The 24,718-nt window shown below is 34.7% G+C and overlaps 1 protein-coding gene across 2 annotated transcripts in view; it reads right to left on the reverse strand.

Moving 5' to 3' along the window:
- Positions 1-24,718, reverse strand: part of DMD (dystrophin) — a 2,107,999-nt gene that overhangs the window by 1,484,101 nt on the left and 599,180 nt on the right. For both annotated transcript variants that reach the window (XM_063083086.1, XM_063083084.1), the window contains exons 12-13: positions 20,577-20,727; positions 1,592-1,711 (exon numbers count right to left, since the gene is read on the reverse strand). In XM_063083086.1, the coding sequence (XP_062939156.1) occupies positions 1,592-1,711; positions 20,577-20,727 (271 nt within the window). The remainder of the gene's footprint in view (positions 1-1,591; positions 1,712-20,576; positions 20,728-24,718) is intronic.

Here is a 24,718-nt window from a genome sequence, read left to right on the forward strand (position 1 = left end):
ATCCTTGCAATTTTAATAAAATGTAAGCAATTAATATGGTTTGCCAGTATATATTAAATATTTGGTTGTAGCACTGTCCAACCTGCTCCAAAGTTTTCCCTTTGCCATATAATGATGGAGAGTGAGATAACATCATTGGAGACTGGCAGTTTAAAGCAGTAACCTGAGGAAATGACAACTTACTGGAATTTAAAAAAAAAAAACACATTTCACACAAAAAAAGAAGAAAACAGAGATAAGGCTTTAAGAAGCTGTGCTATAGATTAGGTAAAAGAAACTATGTTTAGAACTACTTTGAGCTGATAAAGCCATTTAAACCCACATTGATTTGATCCATAGACATATCATATATTTGGTGTCTAATTGTCACAAAGAAAAAGGAATTATTTGGTGGGCACAATGAACATCTCAAATATAATCTATAATTATATATATAGTCAGCCCTCCATAATTGTGTGTTCCACATCTGTGAATTCAACCAACCACAAATTAAAAATATTTGAAAAGAAATTGCATCTATACTAAACATGTACATACTTGCTTTTCTTGACATTATTTTCTTAGAAATACAGTATAATAACTGTTTACATAGCATTTACATTCTATTCACTGTTATAAGTAATCTAGAGATGATTAAAAATATGATAGAGGACGTGTGTAGGTTATATGCAAATACAAGTTCTACACCATTTTATATCAGGCACTTCAGCACCCACGGAATTTGGTATCTGTGGGAAGACCTGCAATCAATCTCCCAGAGATACCAACGGATGATGTCTATATATATATGGGAACTTCAAAAAGTCAATAGAAAGATTCATATTATCTTTTAATTCCATTTTTCACAAATGTTTAGAAGTGCCCTCGAATACGATTATATGTGTAATCACTCAGAACAATAAATTACTGCGTTTTCTCTTACTGTTGATGTTTTGGTATATGTATATATGAGTATACCTTGCAGAAATTTTGTCATAAAATGTTATTGTTCCCATTTTGGAAGAAAAAACAAAAATACTAAAATGTATACATGATCCTTCGTTAATATGTACTATTCATGTTTCCAAAAACACAATTACTACAACTCAGGTTGGAAGAGGGCTTGAAAAGCTAAATTCCTGCTTCAACCAAACATCCATGACTTAACCACCTGCCATGCTCTCTCATAAAGACTATAACTGAATGCTTCCAGGAATAAATATACTGAAGACATTCAATGTCTCATTATTTAATCAAATGTGATTCTCATTGTGTTTTTTATCTTTGTCCTCTCTTAGACCGTAGGTGTGAAAAGGGTGTAAATAGTATTTCTCAGACTAGTTCTCTAGCACATGTGATCCAATTATAATAAAAACATGGATCCGCATTTGTTCATTTCCCTAAAGGCCAGGAAACTAGTGTGAGGGCAGTGTACAGTTAATGAAAAGGAGATATGCACAATAAGGAAATAACTTAGTTTTTAAAAATATATTGATTTCTAAATATTCAAACATATAAATTATATTCTAAATTTTCTAGATATTTTCCAAATTGTAATTAAGTGTTTTGAAGGACATATTTAGTTTATTAAAAAAAAAAAAAATAGTCTGACCTTCAGTTGTTCTTCCAAAGCAGCAGTTACATGATCTCCACTAGATTCATCAACAACCACAACCATGTGTGTTAGAGAATTGACTCTGACTTGTTCTTGTTCTAGATCTTCTTGAAGCACCTGAAAGATAAAAATTTTAACACAGGAAATTAAAACAATAGTCTGATCTGTATGTTGAAAACATTTCTTCCCAAATGTAGGTGATTTATATCTGGCATATCTTGGGTAATGCCATTTTTTATTAAACTAAAACGATTCCAAGCAAATTTTCTGCTATTGGTTCAGCCGAATTTGCATGTTTCTAGTGTCCATTGAACTGGAAAGTATATAGAGAGCCTGGTCTATATGTTCAGAAAGGGACAGTAAGATGTTTGGCTCCTTATCTTAACACTGTTACCTTTTTAAAAACTTTTCTCCTAGAATTACCTGCATCTCTGGCATTTTCAATCTTTCCTTTTCTACTGAATCTCTTCATTACTATACAAATAAAACAAATTCTCTGGACCCAAAACCCCCTCCCGCTACTATCCTATTATGTGTTCCTCTTCACTGAAAAAACATTTTGTGTTTATAACAGTTTCTCCCTTAACTTCCTGTTAAATGAGTTAAGTTTGGCTTAAACCTATTTCCGCACTTGGGTGATAAGGTCTGGCCAAAAGCAGCCTTTTATATATAGTGAACACTTTTACTATTCAATTTTTTTATTTATTAGTTTAGTCATTTGTTGTTTGTCTCTACTTACTGGGTAATAATATCTACTAGAACAGAAATAAATGTTCTCTGTCGTTCTCACTACCTATTTCAAGCAGATAAAGATATACAAATATTTGTTGAATGAATGGTGCCATTTGGGATGAGTTTGGTCCTTTTTGATTGCACAAAGATCACAAAATAGTAGGAGAAATTTGGTTTTTGTTTGTTTGTTTTTTAGCGTAATCACAATTACACTAACCTTGGCAGAAAATAATCACTTTTTCAAGACTTAATCCTGCGATGAAACCTGAATAACTTAAATATTAGCTTTCTAACTTAAAAATGTCATTCTGAAACAGTCATATTTTTCTCAAATTAAATGAGGTTGTCACAAAACAGTATTTCCATTCTTTTTAGTAAAATGTAAAATTTTTTGTAACAATAAGCAGGGGTAAACAGAAGGAAAAACAGAGGGTAAACAGAGGAGCAGCAAATAGAGGAGTCTGCTCTAGAACCAAGACATCCTGCCTGGGAGCTCCAGATCCCCCAGTACCTCACCCTGGTATACCAATTATTATTGGGATTTGCCTGAACAGGCATTTGAAACTTCCAGCCAACTAGTTTGCATTTTAGAACATTTTGTTATATGACACAAGAATGTAAAAGCAGGTTTGGTACATGGCCTGTTGCTTTCTGACAAAACTGCTGGTCTTACTTGCAAAAAAACATTACTTCACACCTACCAGTCTAGCTCTTACTTATTCAAATCCTATGGCAGACATAGAGAAAATTATTAGGATGACTGAGTCACAATCTCAAGTACATAAACATTTTTATCTTATGACTTTTATTTTTCAAGCCTCAACATATTAGAACACTGTCAAATTACTTATTTTTACTTCATCTCTCTAGATTTTCACACTACATTTTCAAATGAAGCAATTTAGGGTAAAATGACTATGCATATATTTTGCATGTGGAGTCTATACTGCCTATCATGCATTTGAAATTCCAGAGCTTACACTAGTTAATAAAATTCTTTCTGCTATGAGGCCCAAAATGGAAATATTAACATTCAGAGTTGTCCTTGACAGTCATGTTGAGCCTGTATTTTCTGAGTTATATAAGCTGGGACTGGGAACATTTTAAATGTTTCAGCCGGGAATTTTTAAAATAATAGTTAAAATAATATTCGGTGGCCAGTGTTTCATATGTTGGTTTCCTGAATTAGGCAATTCTTTTTTTCTATCATTCAGTATAAAAGTATGCATAATTACATATGTTAAAAACTACTAGGACTCTACTACCCAAAGTGATCTACCGATTCGATGCAATCCCCATCAAAATACCAATGACATTCTTCACAGAAATAGAAAAATAAAAACCCTAACATTCATATGGAACAACAAAAGAATCCAAATAGCCAAAGCAAACCAGAACAAAAATTTAAAAATAAATAAACAAACAAATAAATGAAGCCTGACTTCAAATTAGACTACCAACTTACAATAAGCAAAACACCATGATACTGGCATGAAAACAAACACGTGGGAAAATGGAACGGAACACAGAACCCCCAAATTAATCTGTCGGGCCTTAAAAACTAACGCCACCTTAAGTGACATTACAAGTGGCGCCATTATGGGCCCACAAGGGCGTATTAACGTGGCAGCCTAAGACAGCGCTGGGAGGAAGTAGGGTGGGGGTGTCTGCGGGAACCTTGCCTTAGCCCTTATTGGCCAAATACGCGCTTCCGCGCTCGTGAACACTGTGTGGTTGCAATAGCTAGGCATTGAGACAGGATGCATGCCCTTGACCTTTAAGCTGATAGGATTATGTAGAAAACCTCCCTTCCCCATTTGCCTTTAAAAGCAAGTGCTTGTGTGGTAATAAACAGAACTGCTCGACAGAACCCCCGCCGGGTCTTTGTGTCCTTTAAACTGGGCTGGTTGGGGCCGGCGGCTGTGCTCACCTCTCTTCATGGCTCTCTTCCCCCGTCTCCTTCCAAAGGGGACTGGAGGGAAAGAGGAATCCGGGCCATTTGCTCGCCCACCAAAAGGAACGAGGCTAGGGCTGTTCGGGTCGGCTGGCGGCAGACCCGACATTAATCCATGTACTTACAGCCAACTGATCTTTGACAAAGGCAACCAGAACATACTTTGAGGAAAGGACAGCCTCTTCAATAAATGGTGCTGGAAAAACTGGACATCCATATGTAGAAGAATGTAACTAGAACTGTACCTCTCGCCATATACCAAAATTACTCAAAATGGATTAAAGACTTAAAAATAAGTTCTAATGTTATAAAACTCCTAGAAGAAAACATAGGGGAAACACTTCAGGATGTAGGACTGGGCAAAGAATTTATGAATAAGACCTGGAAAGCACAGGCAACTAAGAATTTTTTTTTTTTAAATGGGATTACATGAAACTAAAAAGCTTCTGCACAGAAAAGGAAACCACCAACAGAGCAAAAAGACAACCTACAGAATGGGAGAAAATATGTGCAAACTATGTTTCTGATAAGGGATTAATATCCAGAATATACAAGAAACTCAAACAACTTAACAATAAAGAAACAAATAACTTGATTAAAAAATGGGCAAAGGAGCTGAATAGGTATTTCTCAAAAGAAGACACACAAATGGCCAACAGACACATGAAAAAATGCTCAACATCACTCAGAATAAGTGAAATGCAAACCAAAACCACACTGAGTTACCATCTCACCCCAGTTAGACTGGCCGTTATCAAAAAGACAGAGAATACCAAATGTTGGTGAGGATGCAGAGAAAGGGGAACCCTTCAACACTGCTGGTAGGACTGTAAATGAGTACAGCCATTCTGGAAAAAAGTATGCAGGCTTCTCTGACAACTAAAGACAGAACTGCCGTATGACCCAGCAATCCCACTTCTGGGTATATATCCAAAGGAATGGAAATCATCATGTCAAAGGGATACCTGCACTCCCATGTTTATCACAGCTCTCTTTACAATAGCCAAGATATGGAATCCACCTAAACATCCCTCGATGGCTCACTGGGTATATATACAGAATGGAATACTACTCAGCCACAAGATAGAATGAAATTCCGCTATTTGCAACAGCATAGATGAGCTTGGAGAAAATTATGTTAAGTGAAATAAGCCAGGCATAGAAAGAGAAGAACCTCGTGGTTCTCACTCATAAGTGGGATTGAAATAATAAATAAGTAAATAAATAAGAAACAAGCAAATAAACAACAATCACAATAATACATTGAACTTTCAGAAGGAGAGACCAGAACTCTGGTTACTAAAGGTAGTAGAGGGGGAGGAGGAAGGTTAGGGAGGAATTGATTAATGGACACAAAGAACGATTATGTTTTGTAATGATGAAAATGCTAATTATCCTGATTTGATCATCACACATTGTACACAGGTACTGATATTCAAGTCTACTGCAAAAATATGTATAATCAATTATGTTTCAATTTAAAAAACTACCGGCAAACAATGCTATACTTTTCACATTTTTACATGTAAATTGTTATTTTCACTATTTGAGTAAAGGTACTTGGGTAAATCATCATTTGATCTATGAAATACTTATTTCCAAACTCAGACTGAGTATTTCTAAAGTATATGTGATCAAATGTTTCATGTATTTATTTTCTCCAGTACTTAGATATATGATTTTGTTTTGCTTATCTATTTCTTTTATTTCCAGAAATGGACTTTTGCCACGTTGATCAAGGACATTTAACGATTTTGCAGAAGTGCTAACACAAAGAACCACTACAGTTGTGAGTTGATAGCTTTAAAATCAAACACAAGCATCATCTGTACTTATAGTGAGTAGAGGGAAATAAATAAGGGAAGGGTTCTTCCCAATGGCTGAAAATCTTGAAGAGCTGCATAATACTGGGGTAGGCAAGCATATACTATATTTGATTTAATGTTTTTTCCAGTTTCTCTTCTTCTCTTCTATAACTTTCTAAAATAATATATCTTTTTTCACTCCCAAACAGGGATTAAAATTAAAAAGTATAAACTGACCTTTCTGAGTATATTCAATAGCTGCAGTAAAGAAGCTATTGCAAAATTGTAACCATATTTTTTTTTTATTTTCTCAGATCTCAACTCAAAAAATAAATATTTATGAATACCATACTATTAGGTAATCTCTCCAATATCAGCAATAGACAAAAGACAATAAAATATTCAATGGTCAAAGTCGATTATTTTTAGAGCTGATTCTTCCAAGTAGCAAAAATGCCAAACAAAAAGGTGAGGTTAAAAAGTTAAATTGTTCTGCTGACCTAGGTATCCATGGTGAGAGTCTTGATCATTGGGGTAAAAAATGCCTGCCTGCTTCCCTATTTGGGAAAACATGGAATCTTAAGATTACTATTTTTTTAAATACACTAAAGCTTTGTAAATCTATTTTTAATTAAATTTTATTTAAATATTTACTTCTTATGAACTTGAATTTATTTTCCCAGCTAGATTTATACGATGGTGATTTACAGTCGGTTTGCTAATTAAGCCTGATATATGAGTCAAATTATTTCCAAACATAGATGTATCCCCAGAGAAGTACACTAAAATTTTTGCCTATCTGAAGATAATACCTTCAAATTAAAATATTATCACATATGATTGTTAAAATATGCTTTTCTTTATTAAAAGCTTACAAATTATTTATACACCCACATCTAAACACACACTAAAATTTTTATTATGCATTTCTTGTCATTCTTTTTATTAACATAATGCATTTTTAACACCAGATTTTAAAAATTCTGTCATGCTCCTAATTAAATTTCTATACCATTATTAAATAGACACAAATGTCAGTGATGTTTGTTCTCTAATGTCAAATAACAATCTTTTTTTTCCTTATGACAAGAGAAAAGGCCAACAGTGAAATTTAACATTAAATATGCTCAGATTTGACAAACTTGGATTTTGTTACACCTCTGTGAATAATTCTATTTCTTCAAAATAATTATCTAGTTAAATCACCTGACCAAATTTGCTACTCCCTCAGTACATGTTCCTAATTTTATGATTTAAATCTGACTTTTCTTCTACTTCCTTCAAATATCATCAGTGGTACTGAATGATTCTTACTCTTACCCATGCCAAATGGTTTTCAAAAAGTGACTTAGAACAACCACTGGAGAAAGAATCATTTCAATGTTTACTCTAGACCTGTGGTATTTTATCCTTTCGTAGCATACATGTGAAATAATGCTTAGAAATAAAAGACATAGAAACAAGTCAGGCTAGGGAATTTTCAGATTTTATGTTTAGAGGTAAAGAGCAACAATTAATAGAAAGGTAGCGCAATAGAAATCAAAAACAAGGTTAGGTCTCCTGTAAGCTTCATGGGAGGGTATACAATGTTTCCTTTGGCCCTACTATAGACTCACCAACCTGAAACAGGAAAGGGCAGTGTTTACCTATGTGTATAGTTTATTTGATTCCTCTTACTACTTCAATGATTAACCAACAGGAAATTGCAGTCACTTGCAGGTCCTATATACGTTCACACACACACACACACACACACACACACACACACACACACACACACACACACACGGAAACAACACAGACTATCTATTCTGCATGGATCCTAAGGTGAAATATTAAGTTTAAATAGTTTGTAGTGATTTAGCTTATTCAAATAAATGAACACAAAAGGAAAGACCGATGGGAACAAAATTTGCATCAAATATAAACCCTGCAAAGGAACTTAAGAAACCAGAAGTTTCTAGGAATAGGGATAAGTTAAACATCTAGGAAGGTAATATCTTAGAAAAGCTTTTTCAGGATCAAAAAATCCCTAGATACTAATTATCACTTAGCTAATGTAATAGGTCTGGACGTGAATTGAGTTTTTTCAAATAAAAGCTTGAAGTCCAAATCAGAGAGTTTAGGATTTCTTAGGAAATGATGGGGAGTTAGGCAATTTATTCCCCTCTCCCTCTTTTCTCCTATGGCCCATTCTTACTTTCTTTCCACCACCTCTGCACTAGGCTAGACTCTATATTCCTGCTGCCCTGAATAAAATAACCTGAAAATGACTTCCAATTTTATTCTCTGTCAAATATTCACTTTTCAAAGCCTGGCTGGTTACGGTATTATCTAGTTCCCCAGTAGAATCTATTTATTGTATGTAACTTTCATGTAAATTTGCTGAATATTTTAAATAAGCTTCTCCAACAGGCTCTCCTGGAAGAGATTTTATTCTGAAATCCACTTACATAAATGTGATGGTATAGCATTATTAGTCTTTATAGAACAATCTATTGTTTTTACCTTTGTTTTAGAAGTAAATGCTTATATTTCTGCCAACTCCTAAGCTACCAAAGGGGGGTTCTAAAAGACTAGTTTAATGGAGAGATTTATATGATTGTAAAAGCACTAAAAGCCTCCCAGTAGTGAGAAGGGGGCTCAGTAAATATCAAAAAGTTTTAAAAGCAGAGTAAACAATTAATGTACCTCTACATATCTCAAAATAAGTAGAAAAGAACATAGTATGGACTAGATTGACCAAAAATATGTGCATGTTTTTGAGAAGACAGTATAACGGTCGTCAAGGGTCTATAATCTGAAATCAGATTTTCTGGGTGATTCCTGGATGCATCACTAACTGGCTATGTGACCTTGATGAAGTTTTTAACCACACCAAGACTCACCTTCCTAATTTGCAAAATTGGGAGGATGAGTACCTATTTTTTAGTTGGTTATGGAGACTGAATAAAATATAATTGCTTAGCATTTTGCCTGACACATAATATGAGCTCAATAAATATTAACATCTAGTCAGATCTAAAAACTCATATTTAGTCAAAGATTTTATACCAAACTGCAAGACCTTAATAATCACTGACTTCACCCACATTTAATACATTCTGACCATCATCCTCTAATAGATGTCATAAGTACAGAAAGGGAATGTTGTTTTGGAAATTCAGGAAAAGAAGAGCTGGAGTTACAGTAAAATTTTAGGGTCTAGAAAAATACATAATAAACTTAAAATCTTTAAGCAGTATTTGAACATCTAAATTATTTATATGGGATTAACAAGAGTAGCTTTAAACTACCTGATCTACTGGTATTAACTTTATGCAAAAAAATTTGAAAACCCAGAGGAAATGCATAAATTTCTGGACACCTACAAACTACCAAGACTGAACCAAGAAGAAATAGAAAACCACCACAGACCAATAATGAGCAACAATACTGAAGCAGTACTCAGCAGTCTCCCAACAAAGGAAACCCCAGAACTGGATGTCTTCACTGTTGAGTTCCACCAAACTTTTAAAGATGAATTAATACCAATATTTTTCAAACTATTCCAAAAAATTGAAGCAGAGGCCATTCTCCCAAACTCATTCTATGAAGCCAGCATCACCCTGATGCCAAAAGCAGACAAAGATAACATACAAAAAGAAAACTACAGGTCAATATAATTGATGAACATAGATACAATAATCCTCAACAAAATATTAGCAAACAGAATACAATAGCACATCAAAAAGATTATACATCACGATCAAGTGGGATTCATCCCATGGATGCAAGGGTGGTTCAACATGTGCAAGTCAATAAATGTGATACATCACATCACCAAAGTCAAAGACAAAAACTATGTGATCATCTCAAAAGACACAGAAAAAGCACTTGATAAAATTCAACATCCCTTCATGATAAAGATTCTTGGCAAATTAGGTATAGAAGGAAAATAACTCAACACAACAAAAGCTATGGATGACAAACCCACCACCAATACCATACTGAAGGTTGAAAGCTAAAAGCCTTCCTTTAAGAACAGGAAAAACACAATAACGCCTACTCTCACCACTCCTATTTAACATAGTATTGGAAGTACTAGCCAGAGCAACCAGGCAAAAGAAAGAAACAGCAACCAAATTAGAAAAGAAGTAAAATTGTCACTGTTTGCAGATGACATGATCCTATATATAAAAAAAACTATAATGTCTACCATTAAAAACTCCTAGAGTTGATAAACAAATTCAGTAAAGTTGTAGGATACAAAGTAAATACACAAAAATCAGTAGCACTTTTATATACCAAAAGCAAACTAGCAGAAAAGGAAATCAAGAAAACAAGCCCATTTACAATAGGTACCAAAAAAAAAAAAATCCTAGGAATAAATTTAATCAAGGACGTGAAAGATCTCTACAATAAGAACTACAAATCATAGCTGAAAGAAATTCAAAAGGACACCAAAAGATGGAAAGACATTCCTTGTTCATGGATTAGAAGATTCAATACAGAGAAAATGTCCATACTGCCCAAAGCCATCTATACATTTAATGTAGCCCCCATCAAAATACCAATGACAGCCATCATAGAAATAGAAAAATCACCCCAATATTCACATAGAAAAGCAAAAGACCCCAAATAGCCAAAGCAATCCTGAGCAAAATAAATAAATAAAGCTGGAGGCATTAGACTACCTGACTTTAAAGTATACTGCAAAAACTATAGTAAGCAAAACACCATGATACTGGCAAGAAAACAGACACATGGATCAACGGAACAGAAAAGAGAACCCAGAAATCAACCCATATACCTACAACCAACTGATCTTCAACAAAGGCACCAAGAACATACATTGGGGAAAGGACAGCCACTTCAAAAAACGGTGCTGCGAAAATTGGATATCCTCTTGCCATATGTAAAAATTGACTCAAAATTGGTTGAAGACTTAAATATATTAAACCTGAAACTGTAAAACTCCTAGAAGAAAACACAGGAGAAACACTTCAGGATGTAGGACTGGGCAAAGAATTTATGAATAAGACCCCAAAGCACAGTCAACAAAAGAAAAAATAACTGGATTATATCAAATTGAAAAGCTTCTGCACAGCAAAGGAAACAATCAACAGAGTGAAAAGACAACTTACAAAATGGGAAAACATGTTTTGAAACTATATATCTGACATGGTATTATTATCCAGAATATAGAAGGAACTCAAACAACAGTAAATAAACAAATAATCCGATTTAATAATGGGCAAAGGAACTAAACAGACATTTCTCAAAAGAAGACATACCAATGGCCAACAGACACATGAAAAAAATGCTAAACTTCACTAATAATTGGGCAAATTCAAATCAAAACCACTATGAGATATCATCTCACCCCAGTTAGACTGGCTACTATCAAAAAGACAGAATAAGAAATGCTGGCAAGAATGAGGAGAAAGAGGATCCCTTCTACACTGTTGGTGGGACTGTAAATTAGTACAGCCATTATGGAAAACAGTATGGAGGTTTCTCAAACAACTACAGATAGTACTATCGTAAGATCCAGCAATCCCCCTAATGAGTATATACCCAAAGGAATGGAAATCATCATGTCGAAAGGAAACCTGCATTCTCATGTTTATTGCAGTTTTATTTACAATAGCCAAGACACAGAACCAACCTAAACGTCCATTGATGGGTGACTAGATAAGGAAAACGTGGTATATATACCATGGAATACTACTCAGCTATAAAAAAGAATGGTATTATGTCATTTGGGACAGCATGGATGAGGTTGGAGAAAATTATGTTAAGTGAAATAAGCCAGGCACAGAAAAAAAAAAAATACCGCATGTCCTCACTCATAAGTTTGATCTAAAAAACAAATAAATAAATAAGAAAGAAAGACCACAATAATGCATTGAACTTTCAGAAGGAGAGAATAGAACTATGATTACTAAAGGTGGGAAAGGGGGAGGTGAGGGAGAAATTGGGAAACAAACACAAAGAATAATTATGATTTGTAATGATGAACATGCTAATAATACTGATTGGTTTATCTCATATTGTTCACAAATACTGATAGTCAACTCTGCACCTCATAAATGTGTATAATCAATTATGTTTCAATTAAAAAATAAAAGAAAATTAGGTTAAGTGAAATAAGCCAGGCGTAGCAAGAGAAATACTGTATGTCCTCACTCATAAGTGAGAGCTAAAAAATAAATAGCCAGGAAGGAAAGAAAGAAATAAAGGAAAAAGAAAGAAAGGAAAGGATAAAAAAAGAAAAGAAAGAAGAAACAAACAAACAATCTCAATAATATGTTAGACTTTCAGAAGGAGAGAACAGAACTGTGGTTACTAGACGTGGGAAAGGGGGAAGGGGAGAGTGTTAGGGAGAAACTGGTTAATGGACACAAAGAATGATTATACTTTGGAATGATAAATATGCCAATTATACTGATTTGATCATCACATGTTGTACACAAATACTTATAGTCAAGTCTGTACTTGCAAAATACGTATAATCCAAAAAAAAGTTTCAAAAAATTGCTGAAAAATGTGTATAGCTAGAGGTATTTTGGACTGAAGAGGGCAGACCCTGATCACTAAATGGCAGCTTTCAATTCTCCTGCCTGTCCTCCTGTCTCTACTGTCCATGCATGCATCCATCCATCCATCCTGTATATTGTTACGCTATTAAAATCAGATAAAAGAGAACATTAAGAAAGTCTAATAAATAACTGCAAAATGCCTTTAGCCTGAAAATAATTACTAAAAAAGAAGAGAACAGGATTATTGGGAGAGGAGGTTAGGGTGGAAGTTTTCAGGCAGAGCACAGATGAAATGAAATGATATGCACCGATGGGCTAATAGCACACAGTTGTAAGGTTCAGTTCTGATTTATCCCCCTGCTCAGACAGTATTGTCATCCTATCATCAGCCTGTTTTCTCCTCTGTTCCCTTTCTAGTCCTATTTTGAAGAAAGAGCTACAGAATTAATGTTGACAAATCATTTCCTTAAGCCCTTTGACTCTGGGCATTTCATATATAGCCACCCCCAACATGCTCTCTTTCTCCACTGCTTACTCTAAGTTTAAGGACTTATATGCACTGTCTCTTCCAACCAGACATTCCCAATCCTGGGCAAATGAGTGCCACAGTGTCCTCAAATCTGTCTGCTATTCCTCTGCGTTTGCTCTAGCCTCTCCGATCTCGGGTGAAGTCAAGCTTCCCTGGAATCTCAGAATGGAGAGAAAGGGCCTGAGTTCAAAGGTGGAATGGTCAAGGCTAAAATCAGAGTCTACCGACTACTACCGAAGTTACCTTGGGAAACTCTGAATACATTTATGTATCTGTAAAATTAGGGATTAAATCCCTCTAGTACAGAGTTAAATTAGATAATACATTAAAATCATCTAGCATAGTGTGTAGTAGAGTTGATACTTGGTGAAAAAGTGCTTATTTTCTTTTAAAAAATTTTATGGGGTTCAACGTGATATTTGAATACGTGTATACAATGTATAATAGTCAAATTGAAGTAATTGGCATATCTATCACCTTCGATAGTTATCATTTCTTAGTGGCGAGACCATTCAAAATCCTCTCTTCTTGCTCTTTTGAAATATACAGTATATTATTGTTAACCAGAGTCACCCCACTGTATAATGGAACACTAGAATATTCTTCTAACCTAACTATAACTTTGTACCTGTTTACCATCTTCTCCCCATTCTCCCCTCCCCTCTACCCTTTCCAGCATATGATATTCTTTAGACAGAGACACAGCACCATATTCAACCTTATTTTTCAAAGACTGGATTCATGATCATGCATTTTGATATAAGACACATGAATATATTTTTCAAGGAAAATTTTTCCTAAAATTCATGTTATCATATCTGTTTTACCTTTCCTTTAAAGAAGTTTCCCATAAAATGCATTCTAAAATGTTTTATATGGTTAAATAATTCATTTATGTTATTAATATTGCATTACCTATTTAAAGGAACTGGAATTGATTGGTACTGGTTCAGGAAAATAGAGACAGTTTACATGAGACTAGCTCAATAAGTGAGAAATAGGGTTCTTTCTTTTCTCTTTTTTAAAACCCTGCCCCAGAGGCCAGAAACATCGAATGAAAAAGTGTTACAGGAGTAATCAAGTATAAAAAATAAAGTTAGTGCTTCTAAGATGAGGGGGTCTTGGACAGGAATAATTTTAATAAATGCACTGATGTATTTTAAAACAGGGCTGTGACATTTTGAGCAATATTACTGAATCACTACTCAGTAATTTCTAATTAACTAATTAATAATATGTTAGAATGTGGGCATGGATTTTATTATTATTAATATTATTGTTATTTTTTTAACAATCAATAGCATTATCTAGTATACAAAATTATCCTTGGAATCTGCTGCTTGTTAATAGAATGTTGATAGAAAATTAGATTTCTTCCCAACCAGACTCTTAAAAAATTATGTGAATAACATCTACCTTCTACTATGTAGACTATATAAATGTGATGTTCTTTTTTACATAAAATTCCACTTATTTATTTCAAAACAAGATTATTAACATACAAATCAATTTCATAGTCAATAGTTTACAACTGTTAAGATATTTAAATAAGGGAATAAAATAAGGATAGAAAACGAAAAGTCAGAGACAGAGGGCACCAGAGATATCTCCGTGTAAGCCACTTTACAGATGTGTTTCTTCATCTTTATAACTTGGTTTTTTGGCCCTATTCACAACTTTTTTATTATTTTTATTGAAACTGTCAAATTTTCATGTTCCTCTCAGAATGGTAGCAATGATGAAGCCTGTTTGAGTAATAGAACTAGTCAGAATTATTAAAACATCTGTTCTTAAACAAAACATTTACTCAGCATCAATTATTTGCTAAGTACTCTGCTAGGCACTGGAGAAACACAAAAGAGGTCTGGCTCTCTGGATGTAGTACAGTGTTTTTCCCCCTCATTATATTGTTTATTTTTACTGCCATAACCATCAAACTTTCATTAAGCACTTATGCGGGCAAAAGATAGGAAATAAAATGGAACTTCATAGCCATAACTAATAACATGTAATTCTAATCTTGCTAAAAACATAAGAGCGCTTGCTAGGAACTAAAGCACTACTTGATTTTATGACATTCTCAGGCTTATCTGAATCACTCATCCTCCTCTCAAGTATTGCATTTCTCTTTCATATTGCCTATTTTTCTTGATTCCAACTGTAGGCTCCCAATTGCCCAGTCTCAGAATCTATTATTTTGAGTTCTTTTCTCATCCCCTAAATCTAGTCCTGTTGGTTTTGCTGTTGAGCTCCAAAATGCTTTCACCTGTTCACAATTTTCACTGACACTGCCTTCGTTCAGGCTCTATATACTTTCCGCAATATCCTCCTAACATGTCTTCTGACCTCCTGTTTCTCTGTGCTTCATTTATTTTACAAGACATATCTTTCTAAAAATTAAGAAACATTTTCCTAAATTGTTGCTCTCTTTAGTTTAATTTTTCTTTGGTAATGATTCCCTATTACTCATAGAATAACGCAAATGCCTGAGTCCTCTATACAAAACCCTCTGTGATCAGGCTTTAATTTTCCAGTACTAAGCCTAGTGCTGATGTATTATTACTGTAGCACATGACCCAGGTGAATGACATATCCGATGCTTTCCCATCTCATTTCCTTTGCTCAAACCAGTCACTATTTTTAACTCTCTCATGTCATTGGACATAGTCCACCTTGTAGTCTATTACAAATAATGGCCATTTGTTTTTTATGTTTATTTGACACCCTAGAATGTGAGCTCCTTGAGGAAAAATTCCATATATGGTTGGTCTCTGTATTCTTCACAGCACTGTACTTTAATAAGTATTTGTTCAGTGATATGGAAAAGAATGAAATGGAGTGAAGTGAAATGTCAGATTCTTTGGCAGGAGTACACCTAAACCTTCCCTGTTACATGAACATCTAGATCATTTTAAAGGTCACCAGATGAGGATATTTCACAATTCTGGCAACCCAAATGTTTGAGATTAATTAAGCTTCAATGAAAGGATAGGTGACTGAGCCTCTAAGAGGTTATTTAATTTGGACTAATCACTATTTAACATAGAAAATTCACTGATATCAGAATATATAGTACGCACACAACATTTATGTCTGCAAATTCTAATAACTTGTGTGGTAAGGACTTTGTTGATGTTGTCACTAAGATGATGGACTTACAACAAATGTTTAAATCTCTCAAAATAATTGGAAATCTAGCTAATAAACTGAGCTTTAAATTCCAACCGAGTCTGTGCCATGAGACAAAAGATTCTACAATCAAATATTTTTCTTTTGATGAAAATACCTTACCAGGCAGCAGACTTCCTTCCGATTAGTAAAAGCTTAAGCCCATGACAGGCTTTTACTCAATAGTGTGGTCACTCATTCAAAGGGAATCCTTTCATTCCTTATCAACATCCCTAATAAAGTCAATCTCCGTACAGAAATAACCAGCCAGAATTATTTCTGGCATGTTGTTTCTTTACAGAGGAACGAGAACTTCAATTTGTTCACTCCCCAGAGAGAACCATGCTTGGGCACCTCAGAACTAAAGCAAATCTCTAAATTTGCTCTCCAAAGGCATAGCTATGAAGAATGAGTGGTCTCTTCCAAATTTTGCAGCCAATTGAACTTTTCTCATTTACCCAGAGTTAACAATTTGGCTAGATTTAATAGTAACCATCAATAAAGGATTAATTGCTTTCCCTTGCCTAATTGGCAGCTTCAGTAAAAGTGACTTATCTTCATCGCATTTCAGTGGTTGAATTTTTAGCCTGCCTTGTAATAAAACGCTGTTCAAATGAAGATAGCAAAGGATCCTGTCACAGAACACAGAAGCATATCTCTAATGTTCACAGTGTACTTGCAAGATTTGCAAACATTTTTATCTTCCCCTTCAATTGAAAGACAGAGAGTGCATGCCCTCTGATCTGAGCAGAATTTAAGTTGATTTCCAGCAACAGAACTTGCACCTTTTTAAAAATTTTGCCATCTGTAATCATCTTTAAGAAAAAGAAAATGGGGATGACTCAGGGAAGTTAAATAACCTAACTTAGGTTAATAATCCTAAATATATTAGGATAGAAGTGTGATGATACAGCAAGGGGGAGTTGCTTTTTTGAATACTCCAAGGTCACTGATGTATTTTGTGGTCAGAGGAGAAATGTTCTTGTTTTCCCTGATTTACAATTCTTAAGAAGAAAAGCTGCAAAGTGAATCAATGACTATTTAAATGAGGCTTCACATTGAACTCAGTTTCCTAAAGAAAAAAATATTTATCTTCTTTTGTTTTATAAAGCATGACAAGACTAACAAAACAATTATTTATTTTAGGGGGTACTTTTGAGAAAATATGCATGTCTCACGTTTAAACAAACTCAATTCTTCTTTAAATTGTCTGATTTTGTTATATCGTTTTCTTCTCAACAAAATTACTTCCAAGTAACCAAAGAGTATTATCAATTGACAGGCCTTATCTTGACTATGCATCTTTCCCTTGTCCTGATTTTATAAAAAGTAATCTGTCCTGAGTTATGTTCAAACCATTAAAGGTAGAAGTTAGTCTCACTCTCTGAGCCAGCAAACCAATTCTTTCTGTTCTCTTTGTGTACTTTATATGAATAAGTCTTGGATATAAAATGTTACATATTCAACTTGCACAAAATCCTGTTGCTTTTTTTTTTTTTTCCTTTTTGGTTTCAAATTATTTTCTGCAAAACAATTTCACGCTCATCAGAAATTGCATATTAACAAGTAGTGGACAATCTATTCAAATTTTATGACAATATTAGTAAAATATTTTCCATTTCATTCACTTTATATCTTCCAGAGTAAACTACAAAACATTTCAGGTAATTGTCAGAATATTAAGATCTCAATGGCCTGTCTAATCTTAATGAAGTATCTATTCACAGTCTAAGCTAAGGACTCTCCTTATAGTTGCCCTAAGTTATTCACGCTTACGACTACCCTAACATTCTTCTTCCACTTCTCTTTTGGAGCCCTCCTTCCTGGTTTCCCTTTACACTTTAGGAAACCAGAGCCAGCATCCTGCCTACTGATATTTGATATCATTAGCCTAGTCTTGCTTTTTCTAAAATACCTCATGTTCCAAAACTGTTAAACACATTAAAATCACGACTGCAAGGAACAGTAGAAACCAACTGGCTGAACAGTTTTATTTCCAAAGTGAAGATATGAAGAAGCTAAGAGATTAAGTGATTTATGAAAATCACAAATTTAGTTAGTGGTAGAGCTGGAAATAGAACTCATGCTTCCAGGGTGAGAAGGTTGTGTTAGGTTAAATTTCTACAAAACCAGATTCTGAGCGAAAGATTTGGGAACAAATAGTTTATTTGGGAGGTGATCTTATGAGGCATTCTGACAGCATGGGAATATGAAGCAAGTTACACTGTAAACATCTGGGGCTCAATTTTGCTGGGAAATTTCTGAGACACCTTGGGATTGTCCCACCATGGAAGAAGGAGTCTGTGGGATTTATTCATCAACTTCTATCCCTCAGTGGTTAAGGGCAGCTCTGACAGCACTAACTCCCCTTCTTTTTTTTCTTTTTTTTTTTTTTGATTGGTAAGGGGTTCGCAACCCTCGGCTTGGTGTTGCCTGCACACGCTCAGCCAGTGAGCGCACTGGCCATCCCTATATAGGATCCAAACCCGCAGCGTCGGCGCCACCAGTGCCACACTCTCCCAAGTGAGCCATGGGGCCAGCCCATCCCCTTCTTGTCCACACTCAAACTGATTGATTTGACCCTGTGGCCAAGGGATGCCCTAAGAGAGAGGCCATTGGTGTGTACAGAAACTCTCCGCGTGCAATTTCCAGTGTAGGCCAAGGAGAAAAAGGAGAGAACAATGCCTTCCAGAGAAGTGCATGATTTATGCAGGAAAAGTGGTACAATTAGAGAACTAGCACTGGATCTAACTTCTTTGTCAAATGTTCAATTAAAATCTACGTGACAAGTAATCATATTTTAGTTTCAATTTCTACATCATAATTATAATACAGTTGATACTTAATTTTATTTATAAGTAAGGGTGTTTATTTTTAACTGGATGGGGATTGCCATAGCTACAGCTTTCTTTACCTGCTTGATCTTAAACTGCTGTGGCCAATAGACTGTTTTGGGGGCTGTAACAGCATGGGCTGGCCCCATTTGTCATTGAAACCTGAAGCTCATTAAATAAAGACAAAAACAAACACTGGAACTTCGGGAAAAAAAGATGTTTTTTATCTGTATGAAAAATCTGTGAATCTAGAGCTAAAAAATGTTATAAAAATAGAGAATAAAGTTGGGTAAAAAGCAGATTTAGGAGGTATCAGTTGAAGGAGCGGATATTCTGTTTCAAAGACATAAATACAAGAACCACAGATCCTGAGTACTCTGGACAGATAAAAGTCTTGCCCAGTAAAATGAATTTTAGGTTCTTCTGTGTGTGTGCGTCCTCATGGACTTGGCAAGACCCTGTTTCAACAATAAAACTCAGAGCTAGTTTTAACAGCTGAGGCATTTATTAGATTAAAGCACCCTCATAATTCTAGATCAGAAATATTCTTGTAGTGGTCCCAAATCACAGAAACAACAAATGCTGTCTCACAACCAGGGAGCATAATTGCAAATGTATAAATAAGCTGAAGAAAGAAAAAATGAAAATACTAAAATTAAAAGGTTTCATATTTTATAGGAAAGCATTGTTACAAATCCTCAATTTTCATCAAGGATACCCTGCTCCAAGTTATTATGAATCGAAGGTAAAAATATATAGAAGAAAAACTTGGTCTTATTATATAAATTTGCATTGCAGGTAATCCCTACAGAGGCTCTCTTCCATGAAACTAAAATTTTAATAAATCACATAGCCTGAATTGTTCTCTTCCAGAAATATGTTTAAATTCTTTTTTTTAAATATGAAAAGCTTAGTTAAATTGCATTTTTTTTTAAAGACAAATGTTGTAGTACATTTTGTGCTGCTTTAACAAAAATACCTGAGACTTGGTGATTTATAAAGAACAGAGTGGTATTTTCCTACAGTTTTGTAGGCTGGAAAGTTCAATATCAATGTGCTGGCATCTTGTAAGTCCTTCTTGCTGGATCGTCATATAGTAGAAGGCAGATGGGAAAGAAATAGCTGAAGGCAACATGAAGCCTTACAAAAGGGTTTTAATCCCTTTCACAAGGGAGGAAAACTCATGGCCAAATCATCTCTTAAAGACCCGACCTCTTAATATTATCACATTGGCAACATCTGAATTTTGGAGGGGACACATTCAAACCATAAAATCAAAGGGTGCCAAAAATATTAGGCAAAATTTATTTTTAAACTGTGGCTGATTTGAAGCTTTATTTCCTATCTGTAAACCATGACATCTGTGTGTATGTAATATGCATATACAAGTAGAGTTCATTTTATACTGGAAAGCATATAGCATAAAACATACTAACCTTATGTTGTTGTACTTGGTGTTTTAGGTCTTCCAGATCAGGTCCAAGGGGCTCTTCCTCCATTTTTCTTGTTCTCTCTTCTGTTTTTGTTAGCCAGTCGTTTAATTCTTTCAGTTTCTGATTCTGGAGATCCATTAGAACTTTATGTAAGCTGAAAATTTGAAAGAAGTCTATTATTGTCTCTATTAAAGTAAATTTACTTATTACTAAACATATAACTAGATAAAATGGGAGACATTTCTAAGTTAATAATCACATATTTTTGACATTTGTAGAACATTAAGAAGGATGAAAGTAAAGCCCACTATCAATCACCTCTGAAGCTATTCTTTCTCATACTTATTATAATTCATACATTCCCATTTCTAGAAAGTTTCACATAGCTAACTGAAAATGCAAACCACCTACGGTAATTGAGTTAGTAGTGTGAGGATATTTCAGAAAATTCACGGAAAGATTCACATTATCTTTTAATTCCATTTTTCCATGAACATTTTGAAGTACCCACATATATATTGGCAATTGTTTATTTATATTCCAATTATTTTAGTATGTGTAGTGGTTAAATATGGCCATGAATACCTTGTCACTCTTCCTATCAAGAAGTGGGGGTCTAACTTGTTTTGACCAGTAGAATGTGGGAGAAATTCCAAGTGTAGGCTATAAGAGAACTGACAGCATTTGCATTCTCTCTCAGAGCTGAGATTTGGTGCTGTAATGGAAACCAGGCTACACCAATGAATGATTAGAAACCATGTAAGGAATGGCCCTGGATGATAAAATGCAGCCTTAGAAGCGAGCTTCCAGCTGAATGCAGCCCAGGAAGTGACACTTGCTATATCACTGGGAGCAGAAGAACAACCTGGCCAAGCACTGGGCATACTCTCGATCTTCAGAATCATGATGAAATTATAAATTATTGCTTGAAGCCACTAAGACTTGAAGTCATGCATTATGCAGAAATAAATAAGTAAAAAAGTATTTTTTAAAAAATATACAAAATACTGGGCTGGGTAACGGTTACAGTTCAAAGGTCTAGGTATATAGCCCGGCTATAAGCCCTACAACCAAATTCTTAAACATTCCCAGTTACATTTCCAGCAACAAGGACACGGGGTAATACTTTCTCCATCAATCACAAAACTTTATGATAAGGAAGAAAATATAAATTAAGGTTATTTCAGCCATTAATTCAACCAAAATTGGAGACTCAAAGAAGTATTATACCCATTTTAAGGTAAATATTCTTTATGAAAGTCTTGTTTACAAGATTTTTAAAACTCATATTATAGTGAATACTGCTCTTAATAGGAGGACATAATTTCAATTAGGAATTTATTATTCTGGCTTATAAAATATTTCCCCAAATTTTCACTAATCAGCACATTTAAACACACAAAATATACACATAAATGGCTGTGTGTAAAATAATTTTGATTGCACCATTTATTGACCTTTAACGTTTTACAGATACAATTATCCTGAGGCACATTGCCATCAGAAGTCTGTGAGAATAAACTCTCATCTCTAAAATACAAAAGTAGAGATTTTCTGTTTATGTGAAACAGCAGAGATGAGGCATCCATGTAAGTAGAGGCAAAAACTGAAAGTTGCTGGTTTAAACTTCTTAGACAATGAACACCATCCCAGCATTGCAAGGTATATAAATCTTTCACTTTATTGGTTCAGTCCATCCATTGAGAACTGACCTGATAATAACATTTCATGAAATGAAATCTGTTTTTTTCTGCCCAGTTTGTCATATGTTAAGCTAAAAATCTCACATTTTGAAAACTGAAGAAAAAAAAGATCCCACATTGCACTTATATTTGAAGATATGTTTCAAGTCTAACACACATTTATTAGAGTTAATTTGAGGGATTTTATTTTAAACTATTATTTACTTTTACTACTTCTGGACAGATATTTCATTTAACAAATACATACTTAGTTCAATATCTAAGCAGGAAACTCCTATTTATTAAGAAAGTACAAAATACTGAGCCTCATATTCAAGTAGAGACTACTAGAGAAATAGATACATCAAAAATTACATTATGACAAGAAAATCATTATAATCTTATTTATATACATTTCAGAGAGTACATAGGGAGAGGCTCCAAGTTGACCTGCAGTGATTAGAAATGGTGTCATCACAGAACACATAACCTGAGAGTTGAGACTTGAAAAATGAATTCATGCAGTCATTAAACATAAGATTACTGAATACCTAGACACTATGGATGAAAAGGTGAAGAAGACCCACACAGCTTCTTACTCTCAGGAAGCTTACATTCAGGGGGTGGCAGGCGGGGAGTGCCACAGATAATACATATAGCTTATTATGCCATTCGTTAATGACTATTGCAATCATGTGTAAAATGAGCGCAACTGAGTCAAGTTTGTAAGGTAAGGAAAGGCTTCACTGAAGTGCTGATATTTGAAGAAATCTAAACCTTGAAGTAAGAAAAAGTAGTGAAGAGAAAGGGGTAAACCCTTTCTAGACAGAAGGAACCACCTGTGAAAAGGCCCTGAGGTATCACAGAGGACCAGAAAGGTCAGTTCAGCTTGATTTCATAAGGTGCAGGAAAGTTGTATAATACCGTAAACTATACTAATCCCTGGATTATGGGAGACTTCTTGACCTCTGCCTGAAAATATGAAATCTGAACCTCCAGTAATCTTTTATGTTTGGCCATGATTTCATCTTATAAACCTAGACTAAGTGACAAACCAATAACAATGAATGTACCCATAAGTGCTTTGTCAGTTATTGCATCTTTTACAGGTGGAATGTAGAAATATCTGGTTGGGGGTTTCTTGGAAGATGAGCAAGAAAGGCTATGTGGCAGGTAGTGTATGTGGACACTTAACATGCAAACTGTGTGGTTCAATATTTTAATGACTGGTACAATCACATCAATGCTTCCCAGCCAAATAGAGCCCTGCTTTTCCCTCTATGTCAGGGATTTTCAAAGTGTGGTCCCTGGACAAACAGCATCAGCCCATCTCTTGGAAACTTGTTAGAAATTGTGAGAATGCAGGCCATACTAAATCCCTTTAACTTTATGTTCGCTTTCTATGACCCCCCTCACAGGCTCTTTACTAGGAAGTTATCCACTAATCTGAAGCAAGGCAAGAATAGTTAAGACAATGACTGAAAAGCTAGACTAAGTAAAATAAAGATCAAAGCTTTGCCATTGATGTGGGAAGTATCCTTAAATTAAATGCTTACTGATCACAAGACTTGAGATACGTCACAGTCACAAGACATCAGAGGTTGACCACATTAACATAGTGACACATACCATTTGTCCTTAAGTTCCTTTATAAATGCTAACCTCCTTCCAAAGTGTGTGGAGAGTAACTATGTGAATATCTGGATTGCTATCAACTGATCCTCTCTGTATGTAAGTTACCCATTGATAAGCTCTGTTAAACTGTATGGAGTTGCCTGCTTCCTTCTTTGGTCTCAAATTTCCTTCTCAGTAGACTATTTCACATTGTATCTGTCCTCAGAAAGAAATGCAAATTCATAGGCCCTGACCCAGACTTAGTGAATCAGAAATTCTGGGGTTGAAGCCTAGGAATCTGTGTTTTAAAAAGACTTCCAGGTGATTCAGACACACATTCCAGTTTGAAAATCATTGCTATAGATAACTTTAATCTACATGCATAACCCAAACTCTGCAGAGACCAATATATTATTAATATTAACATTAATAGAAAGGCAACTGCCAATGCCCAGGGAATTCTTGGGAATTATTTTGAAATGAGACTATTAATTTCTCATCCTGACTTCACCTCTACTTACAGAGAGAAGTATGAATGTCAACTGCCTAAGAATATGTTCTTTCCTGAGATTCCAAAAGGCAGGAATTTCAAGTGTTAGAAGCCTGAAATTCACCTTAGAATAAGTTTGACAACAGAAAGGCATAAGGGTGGTGGTGGAGTGATGACACAGTAAGCATGCCAATAAAGGGCATTCATCAAATTGTGGAAACGGTTCTGAGAAAATATGTTTCAAATGAGTAAATATTTACCTTCTTTAAGATAGGCCTTGAATAGATATTAGCAAATAGTAGCTCATATGCCTGATTTGGTCTCATATTAATTGAAAATAAATTGAAATTATTTCCAAT

Source organism: Cynocephalus volans, chromosome X, assembly GCF_027409185.1.
Source record: "Cynocephalus volans isolate mCynVol1 chromosome X, mCynVol1.pri, whole genome shotgun sequence".
Taxonomy (NCBI): Eukaryota; Metazoa; Chordata; class Mammalia; order Dermoptera; family Cynocephalidae; genus Cynocephalus; species Cynocephalus volans.